The following is a 13349-nucleotide window of genomic DNA, read 5'->3' on the forward strand; positions in this document are numbered from 1 at the left end:
GGCACTATACTTAGTGAGAGAAATGTAAACCGCAGCCAGAGCGCAGCGCGCCGTGTACAGGGAGCGCGTTTCTGCGCGACACCGTTGATGGGGTACTCTACGCGTAAATACGTCAGTAATCGCATGCGTCAGTAATCGGAGTGTTGCCACCACGATCCACGAGCCCGTGTCCCGAATCCAGCAGCGAATGGCGTCCGCCTCCCGCAAGCGCGCCCGCACCGGCGGCGGCGAGGAGGGCGGGATGCCCGTGCCGGTCGCGGATGGCTTCGAGGCGCCCATCTTTGGCGCGCGCGGTGTCGTCGGACAGGTCACCACGCTGGCGCTCGAGGGCGAGGACGGCCCTCTATCGCTCGGTGACAGAGGTCGGCATCGCGAGCGACCACGCGGGCGCCTGGTATGTCGCGACTAAGGACTCGCTGCTGCACGTCTCGGCGGCCGGGCGCGTGCGCCGCGTGGCAGCCTTGCCGGCAAGTAAAGTCAACAGCATTGCTACCAGCCCAAACGAGAGCGCGGCGTTTGTGGCGGACTACAGCAGCCACAAGATCCGGCGGGTGGAGGTGGCGACTGGCGCGGTGACCATGCTCGCGGGCAGCGGCAATGATGGCGCCGCTGATAGCGTGGGCGACGCGGCGCAGTTCTGCTACCCAACTGGCATCGCCATCAGCCCGGACAGCAGCGCGCTGTTTGTGACGGACTTCGGCAGCCACAAGATCCGGCGGGTTGAGGTGGCGACGGGCGAGGTGACCACGCTCGCGGGCAGCGGCGAAAGTGGCGACGCGGATGGGGTGGGCGACGCGGCGCAGTTCTGCTACCCAACTGGCATCGCCATCAGCCCAGACGGCGGCGCGCTGTTTGTGGCGGACTACGGCAACGACAAGATCCGGCGGGTTGAGGTGGCGACGGGAGAGGTGACAACGATCGCGGGCAGTGGCACCAGTGGCAGCGCTGACGGCGTGGGCGACGCGGCGGAGTTCGACGAACCAGAAGATGTCGCCATCAGCGCCGACGGCAGCACGTGTTGGTCAGTTCCAACGGTGGCCTCCATCAGGTCTGCGTGGCGGCGCCTCCTCCGCCTCCCTCCTTTGCCCCGATCGTCGTTCCGCCTTCGACCATCCTGGCTGACCTCGCAAAGACACGGGGCGACGCCTCCCTCCCAGAGGGGAAGTCACCTTCCTGGTCGGCGACGACAAGGAGCACATCGAGCACGTGAGCAAGTGCAACCTCTGCGCCCGGTCCCCGGTCTTTCGGACCATGTTTGGCATCGGCATGAAGGAGCGCGACGCCGCCGAGGTCACGGTGGCCCACACCGACCTCGCCAGCTTCACCGCCCTCGTCCGCTACCTCCTCACCGACCAGTTCGACCTCGGCGAGGCGGAGGGCGGCAGGGCGCAGCGCGCGCTCGACCTGCGGGAGCTGGCGCAGATGTACCGGGTGCCGCGCCTCGAGCTGCTATGCGCGCAAGCGCTGCAGGAGAGCGTCGCGCCGGCGACCGCCGTGCCGCTGCTCGAGGCGGCGCACACGATGGGCGACGGGCGCCCGCTCCTCGCGCAGTGCCGCCGCTACGTGGCCGACCACGCCGCCGAGGTGCGGGCGAGCGGCGGCGTGGAGCAGCTGCGCGACTTTGGCGTGGCCAAGGGGCTGCTCGGCGACGCGCTCGACCAGGTGGCGGAGCTCAAGGGGACGGTGGCGGCGCGCGACGCGGAGCTCGAGAAGGTCCGGGCGGTGAGTGAGTGACCCGTTCGGATAGCGGGTTCGGCCCAGCGCACAGGCGATCTCGCTCACATGGTATTTTGCAATATATGTGTACGAAGGTCGTACCTACGTCGCGCGTGCTGTGTTCGGTGGGAGCTGAGCGTCCAGTAAGGACTGTTGAGTGTTGTACGGTTGTGGGCGCCCCCGGGCCCACGTGCGGACGTGGTCGCCACCGAGTCTCGAGTGGTGAGGCAGCAGAATGCTAAAACAAGTACGTGGTTGGTTTTGACGCGCTCGACAAGCAAGCAAGGCGCCGCTGAAGAAAGGGACGGTGTCGGTGGCGGCGCGCGAGGCCTTAGTTCGGAGACTGTTCGCGGAAATGGACATGCGACGGTGTATCATTCACTTTATGCCACCGTTGCATATCCTGCGACGGTGTATCACATTCACTTTATGCCACCGTTGCATATCCGGATATGAACGGTGGCATAAAGTGAATGATACACCGTCGCAGGACAAAAGAAATCTGCCTATCTGGACTTGTGTCCCGGGAGGCACGCCGGCGGAAGGGCTCGTCTTCGCGGGGCGGGGTGCGCACTGCGCGCCGCGAGGATGAGGAGCAAGAGCAAGGGGAGGGTTGGGAAGGGGGGGCGAGGCCGGAGGAGTATGACGGCCTCTTCGACGGCCCATAAGGGGCCGTTGTCTGCTGTGCCTTTTGTGGTGCTAGTTCGTGCCAGTCTGCTGTGAGAGGGGCCTTCGTAGAATTCTTATTAGTGGTCCAAGTCACCGAATCCGGATTGGGCCCGCGTCAAAGAAACGAAATCCAACTTGTCCGAGACGCAGACTCCGGGACGAAGACGCCTCGTTCTTCGGCTCATGCCGCCGTCGCCGCCCAGCCGAGCCGCCGCTGCCAGCCCGCCGCCAGCCGGCAGCGCCTCACAAAGCCCCCGTCCCTCGTCGGCCGAGGCGCCTCAAATCCGCGCCAAGCCAGCCGCGCCGCCGCCTCTCGTGGCCGCAAAGTCGGCGATCGACGTCTTCCGAAAGCTGCGTGGCTTCCTGCGCCGCACCTCGTCCGAGCGCGTCAGCCCTCCCGACTCCGAGCTCGACGAGGGTTCCTCCACCTCTTTCAACGAGCTCTCGGCAGAGCGCACGTGGGAGAGACTATCGCGAGCGCCTGCGCCGAACCTCGCCCCTCCCGACGCCCTTCCGGTGGACCTGGGCGTGGGCAACGGGACGGAGTGGACACGCATCGGCGGCGGCGACTACGTCACCACCTGCACGCACCGCGCCACGCGCCGCAACGCCTGCGTCAAGGCGACTCGCGATGCGGCCGCCGCGGGCCGAGAGGCGCAGCTTTTGAGCAAGGTACGCTCCCCCGCGGTGCCCGAGCTGCTGGGCAGCGCGACCTTCGGTTCGTGGCACTACCACGCCGTCGCCCTGGCCCCGGATCACCTCCCGTGGCTCGACGGCGACTGGATCCCGAGGATCGCGCGCGCGGCGCTCGACGACGCCACGTCATCCGAGGAGGACGAGGAGAGCCTCGGCTGCGCGCGCTCGTGGCTGGGGCTCGACCCCGCGGTGCGGAGGGAGGACGTCGCGGCGCTGCTCTCCCCCCCTCTCACCGCGGCGCAGCGAGCGGTGATCTTGCGATGACATCTGTACCTTTTGATCTTTTGTGTGATGCGCACATGCGCTCCTACTTATCTGCGCTGTCGCGCCGTGGGTTCTGGGTTTTTCAGTCTGTAACTGTATGTCGCCTAACTTTGTGTCGTCCCGGCGACCCGGCGGCGGCTGGCGTGGCACTCTTTTGTTGATCTCACATAAGCAGACACACCGCTGAGCGCTGCCAAGCGCTTCGGCTACGGCTTGTCAGTTGCTGTCTCCCTCGCCCTCCTCCCCGCTGGGTTGTTGCACGAGAGTATATGATAACCTATATGGGCCACGATGTCTCAAATATGAGGGGTTTTGACTCCTACCGGATCCTGACGCTATCCCTGGCAGCTCTGATGACCAGGATCAGTAGTGTTGTGATGGAGGGTGCCCATACTAGCGCAGGAGCTGCCACACTCGCCCGGACCGTCCCCTTATGGGGCCGGTTCCGCAGCCCGCGAGAGCCGACAGCGGGGCCGTGCCGCGGGTGCCTACTGCCGAGTGCCACAAACACTGCGCCGTCCCGCCATCACCTACAGGCTGTCTTGTGTGATGGTTGGGATGTCCAAACGCCACCATCTTGGCTCTTGCGACCTCAAACCCGCGAGCTGTATGGGTGGTCCTGACGTCGACAGACGCCCGATGACCACGGTGAAGCTGAGATGGAACGAGTCGACAAGTCTCGTCTGAGCCCGTGGCGGTCGCCGGCTGAGTCGCCGTGCACGGGCCGGTACCTCAGGCGTCACCTCCGCAGCCTCAGGTCTCACACTCCATCACCTCCGCCAGGACGCCGTCGGTGGCACGTTCGGCGGCGTACTTTCTGCAGCTCCATCTCGAGTACGGCGTCGAGTCTACTCACTCCTGTTGGATCTGTGCACTCCCTGGGACCCAGGGAGTGCACAGATCCAGCCAGCGGTGCGTCCCGGCAGCGCGCGCAGGCTGCGGAGCTGCAACAAACTCGAGAAACGCTTTTTTGGGACATTTTCGACGCTTTTGGCCCATATACTCGTGCAACAACCCCGCTCCCCTCTCCTCTCGCCGTCCCCGCGACCGCACGCTGGCTCTCCCGACAAGCTCACAAATAGAGCCTCCTACGTACGAGCCGCCTCCCGCGCGCTCTCTCCCGCCCCTGCCGCCCCCGCCCCGACCGCCTTTCTCAAGAAGAGCATCTGCCGCTGCTTGTTTGTCCGGTCCGGCGGCCGGTTCTGCAGGTAGCAAATCTCATAGCCAAGCCGGTCGTACAGCCGCCGCGCGCCAAAGTTTTGCCGGTCGACCTTGATGTACAGCCGGTCAAAGCCCAGCTCCACCGCCGTGCGCTCCGCCTCCTCCACCAGCGCCCGGCCAAGGCCGAGCCGCCGCGCGCCAACCCTGACGGCGACGTTGGCAATATAAGGGTACATCGGCTGCTCGGCAGCTGCAGCCGCCGCCGCCGCCGCTGCCGTCGCCTCCGCCGCCACTGTCGCCGCCTCCGCCCCCGCAATCGCCTCCCCCGCCGGCTCCGCCGGCTCCGCCGCCGCGGCGCGGCCCTCTGGCGGCGGCGGGAGGAGGCCCAGCTCAGCAAAGCCGAGGAGGCCGTCGTCCACGCCCTCAAAGAAGCGGCCAGCCTCGGCCGCGTCGCGGAGGCCGACAATGAGGGCATGCGGCTCGCCGCTCGCGAGGAGCGCCCGCCTCGACGCCGCCCACTCGTCGATCGCCCTCTCCCTCGCCTGGCGCTTCCAGCCGGGTACGGGCAGCAGCGGCAGCGGCAACGCGGTGAACTCGTCGACGCACAGGCTGGCGGCCAGCCGGACGTGCGACGGAGCGGCCGGCTGTATGTGCCAGGACAGAGGCGCCACGCATGAGAGGAGGCTGAGCATCAGCAAGAGGCTGTGGCGTGCGAGACCGACTCCCGACACCGAACTACCGCTCCCACCCAAACGACTGGGTTCCGGCTCCTTAGCGAGATAGGTGGTCTGCGCACATACCGCGTTGGTGTCCAGTCCGAGCCTGACTGTTCTTCACCTTCCTACATACATACATACCCACGTGCACGACACGCACAATTTGGACGGCTCCACCAATGCACGCGGCGTGGGATGCACGGGAGGGTGAGGAGAGTGGGGGGGGGGGGGGGGGAGGGGAAGGGGGGGGGAAGTTAAAACCGTGGTCCTCTTTCCAACTCACAACACGTGCTTTGTACGCATCACATCCAGCGGCGTCGTCCAGAACGCAGCGAGCGCACCAGCGAGCATACTACCTGCTCGAGCCTAGAGCTCCGTCGATCGCAGCATCCGCTGTTGGGGACTCGTCCAGGACGATCTGGACACTTGGAGGCCGATATGGAGCACTTGCTCGCCGCGATATGGAGACTTGCTGTCCAGGACGATATGGAGCCTGCCGGACCTTCCTCCCGCACGCTCTACCCCGCCAGTGTGGACGTGCCGGACTCGAGCTCCTCCATGAGCCAGCGGAGCTCTCGCAGCCCGTTCGTGCCCAGCCGTCTGCGGGGGCTGCCGCCGCTGCCGCCGCCGCTCTTTGACGCCGATTTTGTACGCCGCATGTCCCGTGGCAGCACGCCGGGAAGTTCGCCGCGCGAAAGCGAGGCCCTCTCGCCGCGCGACAGCGACGACCTGGGAGGAGGGATGTGGGAGCATTCGCGCAGCGGCCGAGTGTTCTTTGGAGGCGACTCGAGCAGCGGCGCCGACCTCTCCTGCGATGCGACGGAATGGCCACCGACCGAGGCCTCAGTCTTGGGCAGCTGGCTGCATGTCGGCAAGCATGGACACCGGGCCAGCGTCTCTGGCACACGGTGAGCCGAGGGCGCAGCGCTGCCATCGTTTATCCGGCTTTTTCCCCTTTGCACGTGTCTGTCGCGTAGGCCCAGGATAGTGCCAAGAGTGCCTTCCTGCGTTGCAGTGTATAGAGATGCTCATCCACGTGGTGAATCGGTCGCCCCGCTACGACGTCGGCGCCCGCACCGACGCAATCCTCGAAACGCCCTTCCCGTGAATACTCGCGCTCCGTTCTTTGTGCCGGCGTGTTTGTTTCTTTGTTTGTTTGTTGTCGCCATCTGTTGTGACTTGTGTTCTCGCGCAGCGACTGTTCGCAGCGCTAGCGGAGTGATGTGTTGTAGGAACCGATTGTGTTCACTAGCAGTCAAAACAAAACAACTCTCTCTCTCTCCTAGCAGTCAGCAAGTAGCTGAGTGGTGTCTTGTAGGACCCGATTGTGTTCACTAGCACACATTGGGCTTTTGGCACTGAAGAGCGACCAAGAGAAATACCTGCTATCCAGCGTTTTCTTCTTTCTGACGGCAGGTTTAAATTCTTTCTGACGGCGAGCACTCGGCGACAAAATCGGCGCACAAAATCGGCGGGACTCGTCCAGGACGATCCTGGACACTTGGAGAAGCGTTGCGCGATATGGAGCCTGCCGGACCTTCCTCCCGCACGCTCTACCCCGCCAGTGTGTTTGCCAGTGTGTTTGTACGCCGCATGTCCCGTGGCAGCACGCCGGGAAGTTCGCCGCGCGAAAGCGAGGCCCTCTCGCCGCGCGACAGCGACGACCTGGGAGGAGGGATGTGGGAGCATTCGCGCAGCGGCCGAGTGTTCTTTGGAGGCGACTCGAGCAGCGGCGCCGACCTCTCCTGCGATGCGACGGAACGGCCACCGACCGAGGCCTCAGTCTTGGGCAGCTGGCTGCATGTCGGCAAGCATGGACACCGGGCCAGCGTCTCTGGCACACGGTGAGCCGAGGGCGCAGCGCTGCCATCGTTTATCCGGCTTTTTCCCCTTTGCACGTGTCTGTCGCGTAGGCCAAGGATAGTGCCAAGAGTGCGCCTTCCTGCGTTGCAGTGTATAGTGGCCTCTGACTGAGCGCATCGCTGCCGGCCAGCCCCGCCCACAGGCACAACCTGTCCGCCTGTATGTGAGGGCGAGCTCATAGGGTTCCAACCTCGAGTGTTCAGTAGCGGAGTGATGTCTTGTAGGAACCGATTGTGTTCACTAGCAGTCAGTAATAGCTGAGTGGTGTCTTGTAGGACCCGATTGTGTTCACTAGCAGCGGGCTTGTCTGTTTGTTTATTAATGACAACAAAACTCTCCCAATATCATGTGCCATGGGGCTGGAGGCAGTAGGCAGTAGGGTGGCAGAGGGTGGTGCGCGGTCTTTGCACAAGGAGAGTCACTGAGCATACATCCGCCGAGACTACTCACCATCATCGGAACCTCGGCGGACACGCCTGAGGTCCACAACGCACTTCATCTACACATGTGGAATCAAATAATAGTCTCCTTCTACGAAGAAGAAGACATCAAACCCGAACAAACCTGGAAGGCGGTCTTGAACCTATTAGTGAGAAACATGCAAGCGTACTCGGGGGAGGCCAGAACTAGGCTCCGACGAATAAGACGCAAGAGCGACCGAGTCAGCGATTCGACCATGAAAGAAATCAGCGACAAAGTAGAACCCATGGGGACGATTGATTACTACGGCAGACTACGACTGAGCAGGCGAGTGAATGAAGAACTAAGGAGAGTGGGACTCGACCACCTCACCACAGAAGAGGCGACGACTCACGCACGAGAGATCAAAAGTTTGTCAAGGCCTCACAAGCTAGCACATCGAACACCTAAAGACTTAAAGGCATCACACTACAAGGAACGCGGCTGAGCTGACTCCCTGTAGGGGGCGCCTCGGTGAACCAGGGACTAGGATCTCGCGCAGACGACACAGGGCGTGCTGCGCCCCGCGCGATCCCTGGCGCAGAGGAGGCTGAGCCGCCGAACTTAGGATGCCTGCAAAGGCTGGCGAAAGCCAGCGACCCACGCCCACAACTCATATCCACTACAACAAGCCATTATGCCCCAATAGGCCCCACCACCCCACCCCTAGGCAATGTAGCGCACATGTCTAGTCCGGAGAGGACGGGGGGGGGGGGGTAGGGGATAGCACTGTGCCGAGTATTTTGGATTAAAGCAATTTTTTTCAGAGGGTGGTGCGCGCTGGCGCGCGAGCTTTCCCAGAGCAACTGTGTGTGTGTGTGTGTGTGTCTGGGCCGGCGCGGGGGCCCCCGGCCCACACCGTGCGCCGCGCAGCAGTGCGGAAACGGGGCTCCGGCTCTATGAGTCTCTATGAGCACCGACTTCCCGATCTAACCCGGTCTAACAGAGGGCAGATTTGGAGAGATCTCGAGGAGTACATACAGATAGACCCTCCAACCATCAGAAAACTCCGACCTGATCGGTCGTACTGACCGCCGACAGATCACTGCAGACAGCAGACAGGCCGACGTCTGCACGCGGCCGGCCGGGCGAGAGGCTTGACACGATCCGACCCTGCGACCCTGACGCTGCTGCTCTAGCTATCAGCCATGCACTGCTGACTGCTGCCACAATGTGCGACCTGTGCCGGCCCACTTGGCGGCCTTCCCGGTCAGTGGTGAGGCGCAGTTCAGAGCTGTCGATGGCGCGATGCCGCACTGGTCCCACATTGGTGACACGAGACCACCACGTTTGCCGGTCCAAGGGAGAGGCACTGGCGCTGTCCTGAGAAAGTGCGTGGTCCCTCTTGACTGCCCATGCGCGCGAGGCTGTGTAGGCATAGCCTCGAGAGTGCCAGCAGCCCATCCGAGGTGACGCGCATTGCGCCAGAAGCGTGCACGCAGCTGGAAGGACACCTTCCTACTGGCCGTACGATCAGGTCGTCACTGAATGCTTAATACTAAGGCCGCGAGCTATGCAGGTGATCAATTGTGCAGCATGGCACGGTCAGCAGCGCCGACAGGCTGTCGCAAGGCGTGATAGCATGGCCGCAAGTACGCCGAATTCCCATGAAAACAAGTAAAAAATTGCGAAAAAAGAAAAACTCAAAAAAATCGGCGCCTGCGGCGGGCCATGGGACCCCATCTCCCCCCCGCATGGACACCCTCTGGGCCCCCCGCGCCGGCCCAGAGGTGTGTGTGTGTGTGTGTGTGTGTGTGTGTGTGTGTGTGTGTGTGTGTGTGTGTGTGTGTGTGTGTGTGTGATTTTTAGCAATGCCAAACAACTCTAACACTCACACGTAATTTGGGGCCTGGAGCCCTGTTCACGCGCGCGCGAGACGTGCAGACAGGGTTACCAGGTGAGAGCGAATGGCGCGGTTCACGCCTCGCACAACAGAGAGAGAGATGCGCTCTGCATGGTGGGACATAAAAGAGAGCGAGTACTTGGGCGAGTAGGCCGTGCGGTCGACGCTGCCGCGCGCGACTTTGCGCGCGAGGCGGCGCAGCTTGAGAACGGCGGTGGGCGAGAAGCCGCCGCCGAACGTCTCGTGGAGCAGCAGGTTGAAGTTGTTGCGCTTGACAAAGATCGCGTCGTGTTGTTTGTGTGTGTGTGTGGGGGGGGGTAGGAGAGGAGGGGGGGGGAGCTGAGAGCGGTGTGGTCCTCTGTCCAACTCACAACACATGCTTCGTACGCATCACATCCAGCGGCGTCGTCCAGAACGCAGCGAGCGCACCAGCGAGCCTAGAGCTCCGTCGATCGCAGCGATCGAAGACGCATCCGCACCACCGCCGCCGCCGCCACTGCCGCCGCTGCTACCGCTGTTGCTGCTGGTGTGCGTTTTCTTCTTTTCTGACTGTTGGGACTCGTCCAGGACGATCCTCGAGAAGCGTTGCGCGATATGGAGCCTGCCGGACCTTTCTCCCGCACGATCTACCCCGCCAGTGTGGACGTGCCGGACTCGAGCTCCTCCATGAGCCAGCGGAGCTCTCGCAGCCCGTTCGTGCCCAGCCGTCTGCGGGGGCTGCCGCCGCTGCCGCCGCCGCTCTTTGACGCCGATTTTGTACGCCGCATGTCCCGTGGCAGCACGCCAGCAAGCTCGCCGCGGGAAAGCGAGCTCTCGCCGCGCGACAGCGACGACCTGGGAGGCGGCCGGGTGTTCTTTGGAGGCGACTCGAGCAGCGGCGCCGACCTCTCCTGCGATGCGACGGAACGGCCACCGACCGAGGCCTCAGTCTTGGGCAGCTGGCTGCATGTCGGCAAGCATGGACACCGGGCCAGCGTCTCTGGCACACGGTGAGCCGAGGGCGCAGCGCTGCCATCGTTTATCCGGCTTTTTCCCCTTTGCACGTCTGTCGCGTAGGCCCAGGATAGTGCCAAGAGTGCCTTCCTGCGTTGCAGTGTATAGTGGCCTCTGACTGAGCGCATCGCTGCCGGCCAGCCCCGCCCACAGGCACAACCTGTCCGCCTGTATGTGAGGGCGAGCTCATAGGGTTCCAACCTCTCGAGTGTTCAGTGTGTGTCTCCCTTCTGAGACTGTCTCAGAGCCCCCAATGTCCCACCGTCCTGTGTCCACCAGCCGCCCCAGATTCCCGCCGTTTAATCTAACAGACATGATACATCGACATACGAAATAAAAAGAGCGCGGGGAAGGCGCGCGTGCCGCCGGAGCCCCGGAGAAGCGCGGCCTCGCCCTCGGCGGGGTGAGCGGGGTACAAATAAGACCCAGCAAACCGTCGGCGGGGGCCCGCCGGCGCGAACTCAGTGGGGGCCCGTTGCATGTTCTGAGTGGCGAGGCCATACACCCCTTTTCGCGGCGACAGCGGCGGCGGCGGCAGGGCGGCGCGACATGATGGGATACGAGACGAGAGTGTGAGTGCGAGAGTAGGTCTGGAGGTGGGTGGTGGGTCACTGCTGCGCCGCGCCGTCACTCCCAGCTTTGCTGGGCGGCCTCGAGCTCGGCGGGGCGCTTTTGGACCGCGGGGCGGACCTGCGCCCTGCGCAGCGCGTGCCGCACGCCCAGCCCTAGCAGCGCGAGGGCCGCAACACCCCCCAGGGCGCAGCCGACCACCAAGCCCGTGTACTCGGTGGTCGTGATGCGGCGGCCAGTGTAGTCGGGGCGGAAGACGGGGAGGGTGATGACGCGAATGCCGAGGAGGGTGGAGGCGGCCGCGATACTCGACATCAGCTCAGACAGCCTCGCCTCCACCGACTCGATCGCCGCCGCCGACGGCGCCTCCAGCATCACGGTAAGGGTGACCGTCGGGGAGTCGCTCTGCAGCCGGCGGCGCCGGCCCGCCGAGCAAGTCACGTCGAGACACTTTACACCAGCTGGCAGCGACTCGGAGAGGATGGACTCGCCGACAATGGGGCAGCTCGAGGACGGTGCGGGGGGAGGGCAGGGGCCCTCCGCGTCAAGGCTGAACTCAAACTGACAGTCCTTGCAGGTGCTGCTCCGCAGCGATGCTGCCTGGGGGTCGGCGCACTGCTTCTCGATGCTCGTGCCGCCAAACATGAAGTTGCGCCCATAGTACGGCGGCGCCCCCGGGTTTCCCCCGACCGTGTACGTCAAGGTAAAGGAGGAGCTGCCAGCTGGGTATGTGAAGCACACGAACTTGGGCATGGTGTAGCGGAACGGCTTGCCCCTCAGGCGCGAGGTGAGCCTGGAAGAGGACGAGTAGAGCCCGGCGCCCGCTTTGGTCGATGTCTGGCCCGGGCACTTGATGATGTCGCACATCTTATCGCCCGGACCCCGACAGTAGCCCGACGTGCCAGATGCGGGGCACTTGTCGTAGTCGGCACACGAGTTCTGGGCGGCGGGCGTCATCCACACATCGTCCCAGAGCCTCGGGTTGTCGGGCCCCGTGCCCTCGGCCAGCCCCTTGATCGTCACGCACTCTTCCCGCGTGATCTCCACGTACTCTTCCGCGTCGATGTTGTCGCAGATGTAATCGTAGAAGTAGCGGCTCTCGGGGGGCTTCTTGCCGTGGTGGTAGTCGCCTATCGTGCCGCAGAACTCCCCAGACTCTTGCAGGACGCCGTCGACACCCGTGTCGGTGTCCATGATGCACATGTCGAACTCTGCCGCGCGGAGGCGAGGTGGGGTGGGGTCAGTCGCGGTCGGACGAGCAGGGCGGTTGGGAAGGCGGTTGTGGAGAGGGCGGTTGGGGAGAGGGCGGCGCGCCGTAGGGGATTTCGGCGGCGGCGCCCGTCTCCGAGTCGGCGAACTCGAACTTGAAGGTGGTGGAGGTGTCTGCCGCCATCGAGATCTCTCCAAAGACGCTATCGACTTTCCGCCCTTGTTCCGTGCTCTTCCACGGCGTGTAGAGCGTGGTGTTTGTGACGATGAGGTCGAGGTATTTGGAAGGGCTGGTTGACGTGCCGTCGTAAAGGAGCCCGACACCCTTCAGGTGCATCTTCTGCGGCGAGCCGGGCGGCGGCGGTGGGTACCCGGTACATCCGCAGCCACAGCCGCACGGGCAGCCCCCAGGCGGGGGCTCCTCTCCCCACGGGACTGGATCCGTGCAGACGCCCTAAGAGAAATTTCCTCGCGCGCGCCTTCACATCGCTCCATCGGCGCCGCTGTGACTTTTGACCTGCTCTGTGTCTCCCGCCGCCACTGCTTGCGTGGCATGCCCCCTCGACGCGGCGGCGGCAAGAATGTCCCCAACGCTTGGGCGGCGGCCGAGGTCACCGTCGTGCTTGACTGCCTAAAGTCCAAGGACTTCCTCTCGACGCACGCTCCGGACCTTGCAGAGTCGCCCCCCAGCTTCCCAAGCATCACCGTGCAGGAGGCGTGCCAGCGCGATTCGTGGCAGAACCAGCTGTGCGTCGCGGTGGCGCGCGCGGTGCAGGCGCGGACGGGCGAGCACAACAACCAGCAGGTGCGCCCGCTCGGGTCGGTCGCACTCAAGCTCGGCCAGATGCGCAAGCACGCGCTCGCCCGCACCAGCGACGAGCGCGCCGCGCTCGATGAGTTCGACGTCGCGTCCTTCATGACCGCGGCGACCGACGCAAAGCCGTCGGACGGCGCGGCGGCGGCGGCGGCGGCCAGCAGCCCCGCGTCGGCCTCCGCCGCAGCGGCGCCGGCCTCCGCCGCAGCGGCGCCGGCGTCTGCCGCAACGCCCGCAGCGGCCGCGCCGGCGAGTGACGAGGCGGCGCCGGAGGGTGGTTCGACAGCTCCGGACGGTGTGCTGAACGAGAGTGCTGCGCTCCCCTCAGCCAAACTCGCCGCTGCTTGCCTCTGCTCGCCCCATTGACCGCGCCGCC

General features: G+C 64.4%; 8 protein-coding genes across 8 annotated transcripts; 6 read left to right on the forward strand and 2 right to left on the reverse strand.

The window, feature by feature from the left end:
* Window positions 1–185: 185 nt before the first annotated feature.
* Window positions 186–1683, forward strand: EMIHUDRAFT_372600 (hypothetical protein; the record flags this gene model as incomplete). The annotated part of the gene is made up of 4 exons (XM_005756653.1): window positions 186–1017; window positions 1049–1096; window positions 1133–1176; window positions 1216–1683. Coding segments are annotated over 4 exons (1392 nt in total), but the record flags the coding sequence as incomplete, so codon positions are not given.
* Window positions 1684–2568: 885 nt separating this feature from the next.
* Window positions 2569–3345, forward strand: EMIHUDRAFT_250628 (hypothetical protein; the record flags this gene model as incomplete). Its single annotated transcript, XM_005756654.1, has 1 exon — window positions 2569–3345. One exon carries the CDS (start codon window positions 2569–2571, stop codon window positions 3343–3345), a length of 777 nt encoding a protein of 258 aa, XP_005756711.1.
* A 1088-nt stretch (window positions 3346–4433) lies between these two features.
* On the reverse strand, window positions 4434–5198 carry EMIHUDRAFT_460266 (hypothetical protein; the record flags this gene model as incomplete). The annotated part of the gene is made up of 2 exons (XM_005756655.1): window positions 4434–4745; window positions 4926–5198. The coding sequence occupies 2 exons, from the start codon at window positions 5196–5198 to the stop codon at window positions 4434–4436; spliced, it is 585 nt and encodes a 194-aa protein (XP_005756712.1).
* Window positions 5199–5780: 582 nt separating this feature from the next.
* Window positions 5781–6330, forward strand: EMIHUDRAFT_250630 (hypothetical protein; the record flags this gene model as incomplete). Its single annotated transcript, XM_005756656.1, has 2 exons — window positions 5781–6089; window positions 6238–6330. The coding sequence occupies 2 exons, from the start codon at window positions 5781–5783 to the stop codon at window positions 6328–6330; spliced, it is 402 nt and encodes a 133-aa protein (XP_005756713.1).
* A 485-nt stretch (window positions 6331–6815) lies between these two features.
* Window positions 6816–7252, forward strand: EMIHUDRAFT_250631 (hypothetical protein; the record flags this gene model as incomplete). The annotated part of the gene is made up of 2 exons (XM_005756657.1): window positions 6816–7066; window positions 7228–7252. The coding sequence occupies 2 exons, from the start codon at window positions 6816–6818 to the stop codon at window positions 7250–7252; spliced, it is 276 nt and encodes a 91-aa protein (XP_005756714.1).
* A 2801-nt stretch (window positions 7253–10053) lies between these two features.
* EMIHUDRAFT_250632 (hypothetical protein) lies at window positions 10054–10498 on the forward strand (the record flags this gene model as incomplete). The annotated part of the gene is made up of 2 exons (XM_005756658.1): window positions 10054–10376; window positions 10444–10498. The coding sequence occupies 2 exons, from the start codon at window positions 10054–10056 to the stop codon at window positions 10496–10498; spliced, it is 378 nt and encodes a 125-aa protein (XP_005756715.1).
* A 509-nt stretch (window positions 10499–11007) lies between these two features.
* EMIHUDRAFT_121661 (hypothetical protein) lies at window positions 11008–12153 on the reverse strand (the record flags this gene model as incomplete). Its single annotated transcript, XM_005756659.1, has 1 exon — window positions 11008–12153. The coding sequence occupies one exon, from the start codon at window positions 12151–12153 to the stop codon at window positions 11008–11010; it is 1146 nt and encodes a 381-aa protein (XP_005756716.1).
* A 559-nt stretch (window positions 12154–12712) lies between these two features.
* On the forward strand, window positions 12713–13101 carry EMIHUDRAFT_250635 (hypothetical protein; the record flags this gene model as incomplete). Its single annotated transcript, XM_005756660.1, has 1 exon — window positions 12713–13101. A coding segment is annotated over one exon (389 nt), but the record flags the coding sequence as incomplete, so codon positions are not given.
* Window positions 13102–13349: the final 248 nt, after the last annotated feature.

Source organism: Emiliania huxleyi, assembly GCF_000372725.1.
Source record: "Emiliania huxleyi CCMP1516 unplaced genomic scaffold EMIHUscaffold_958, whole genome shotgun sequence".
Taxonomy (NCBI): domain Eukaryota; phylum Haptophyta; order Isochrysidales; family Noelaerhabdaceae; genus Emiliania; species Emiliania huxleyi.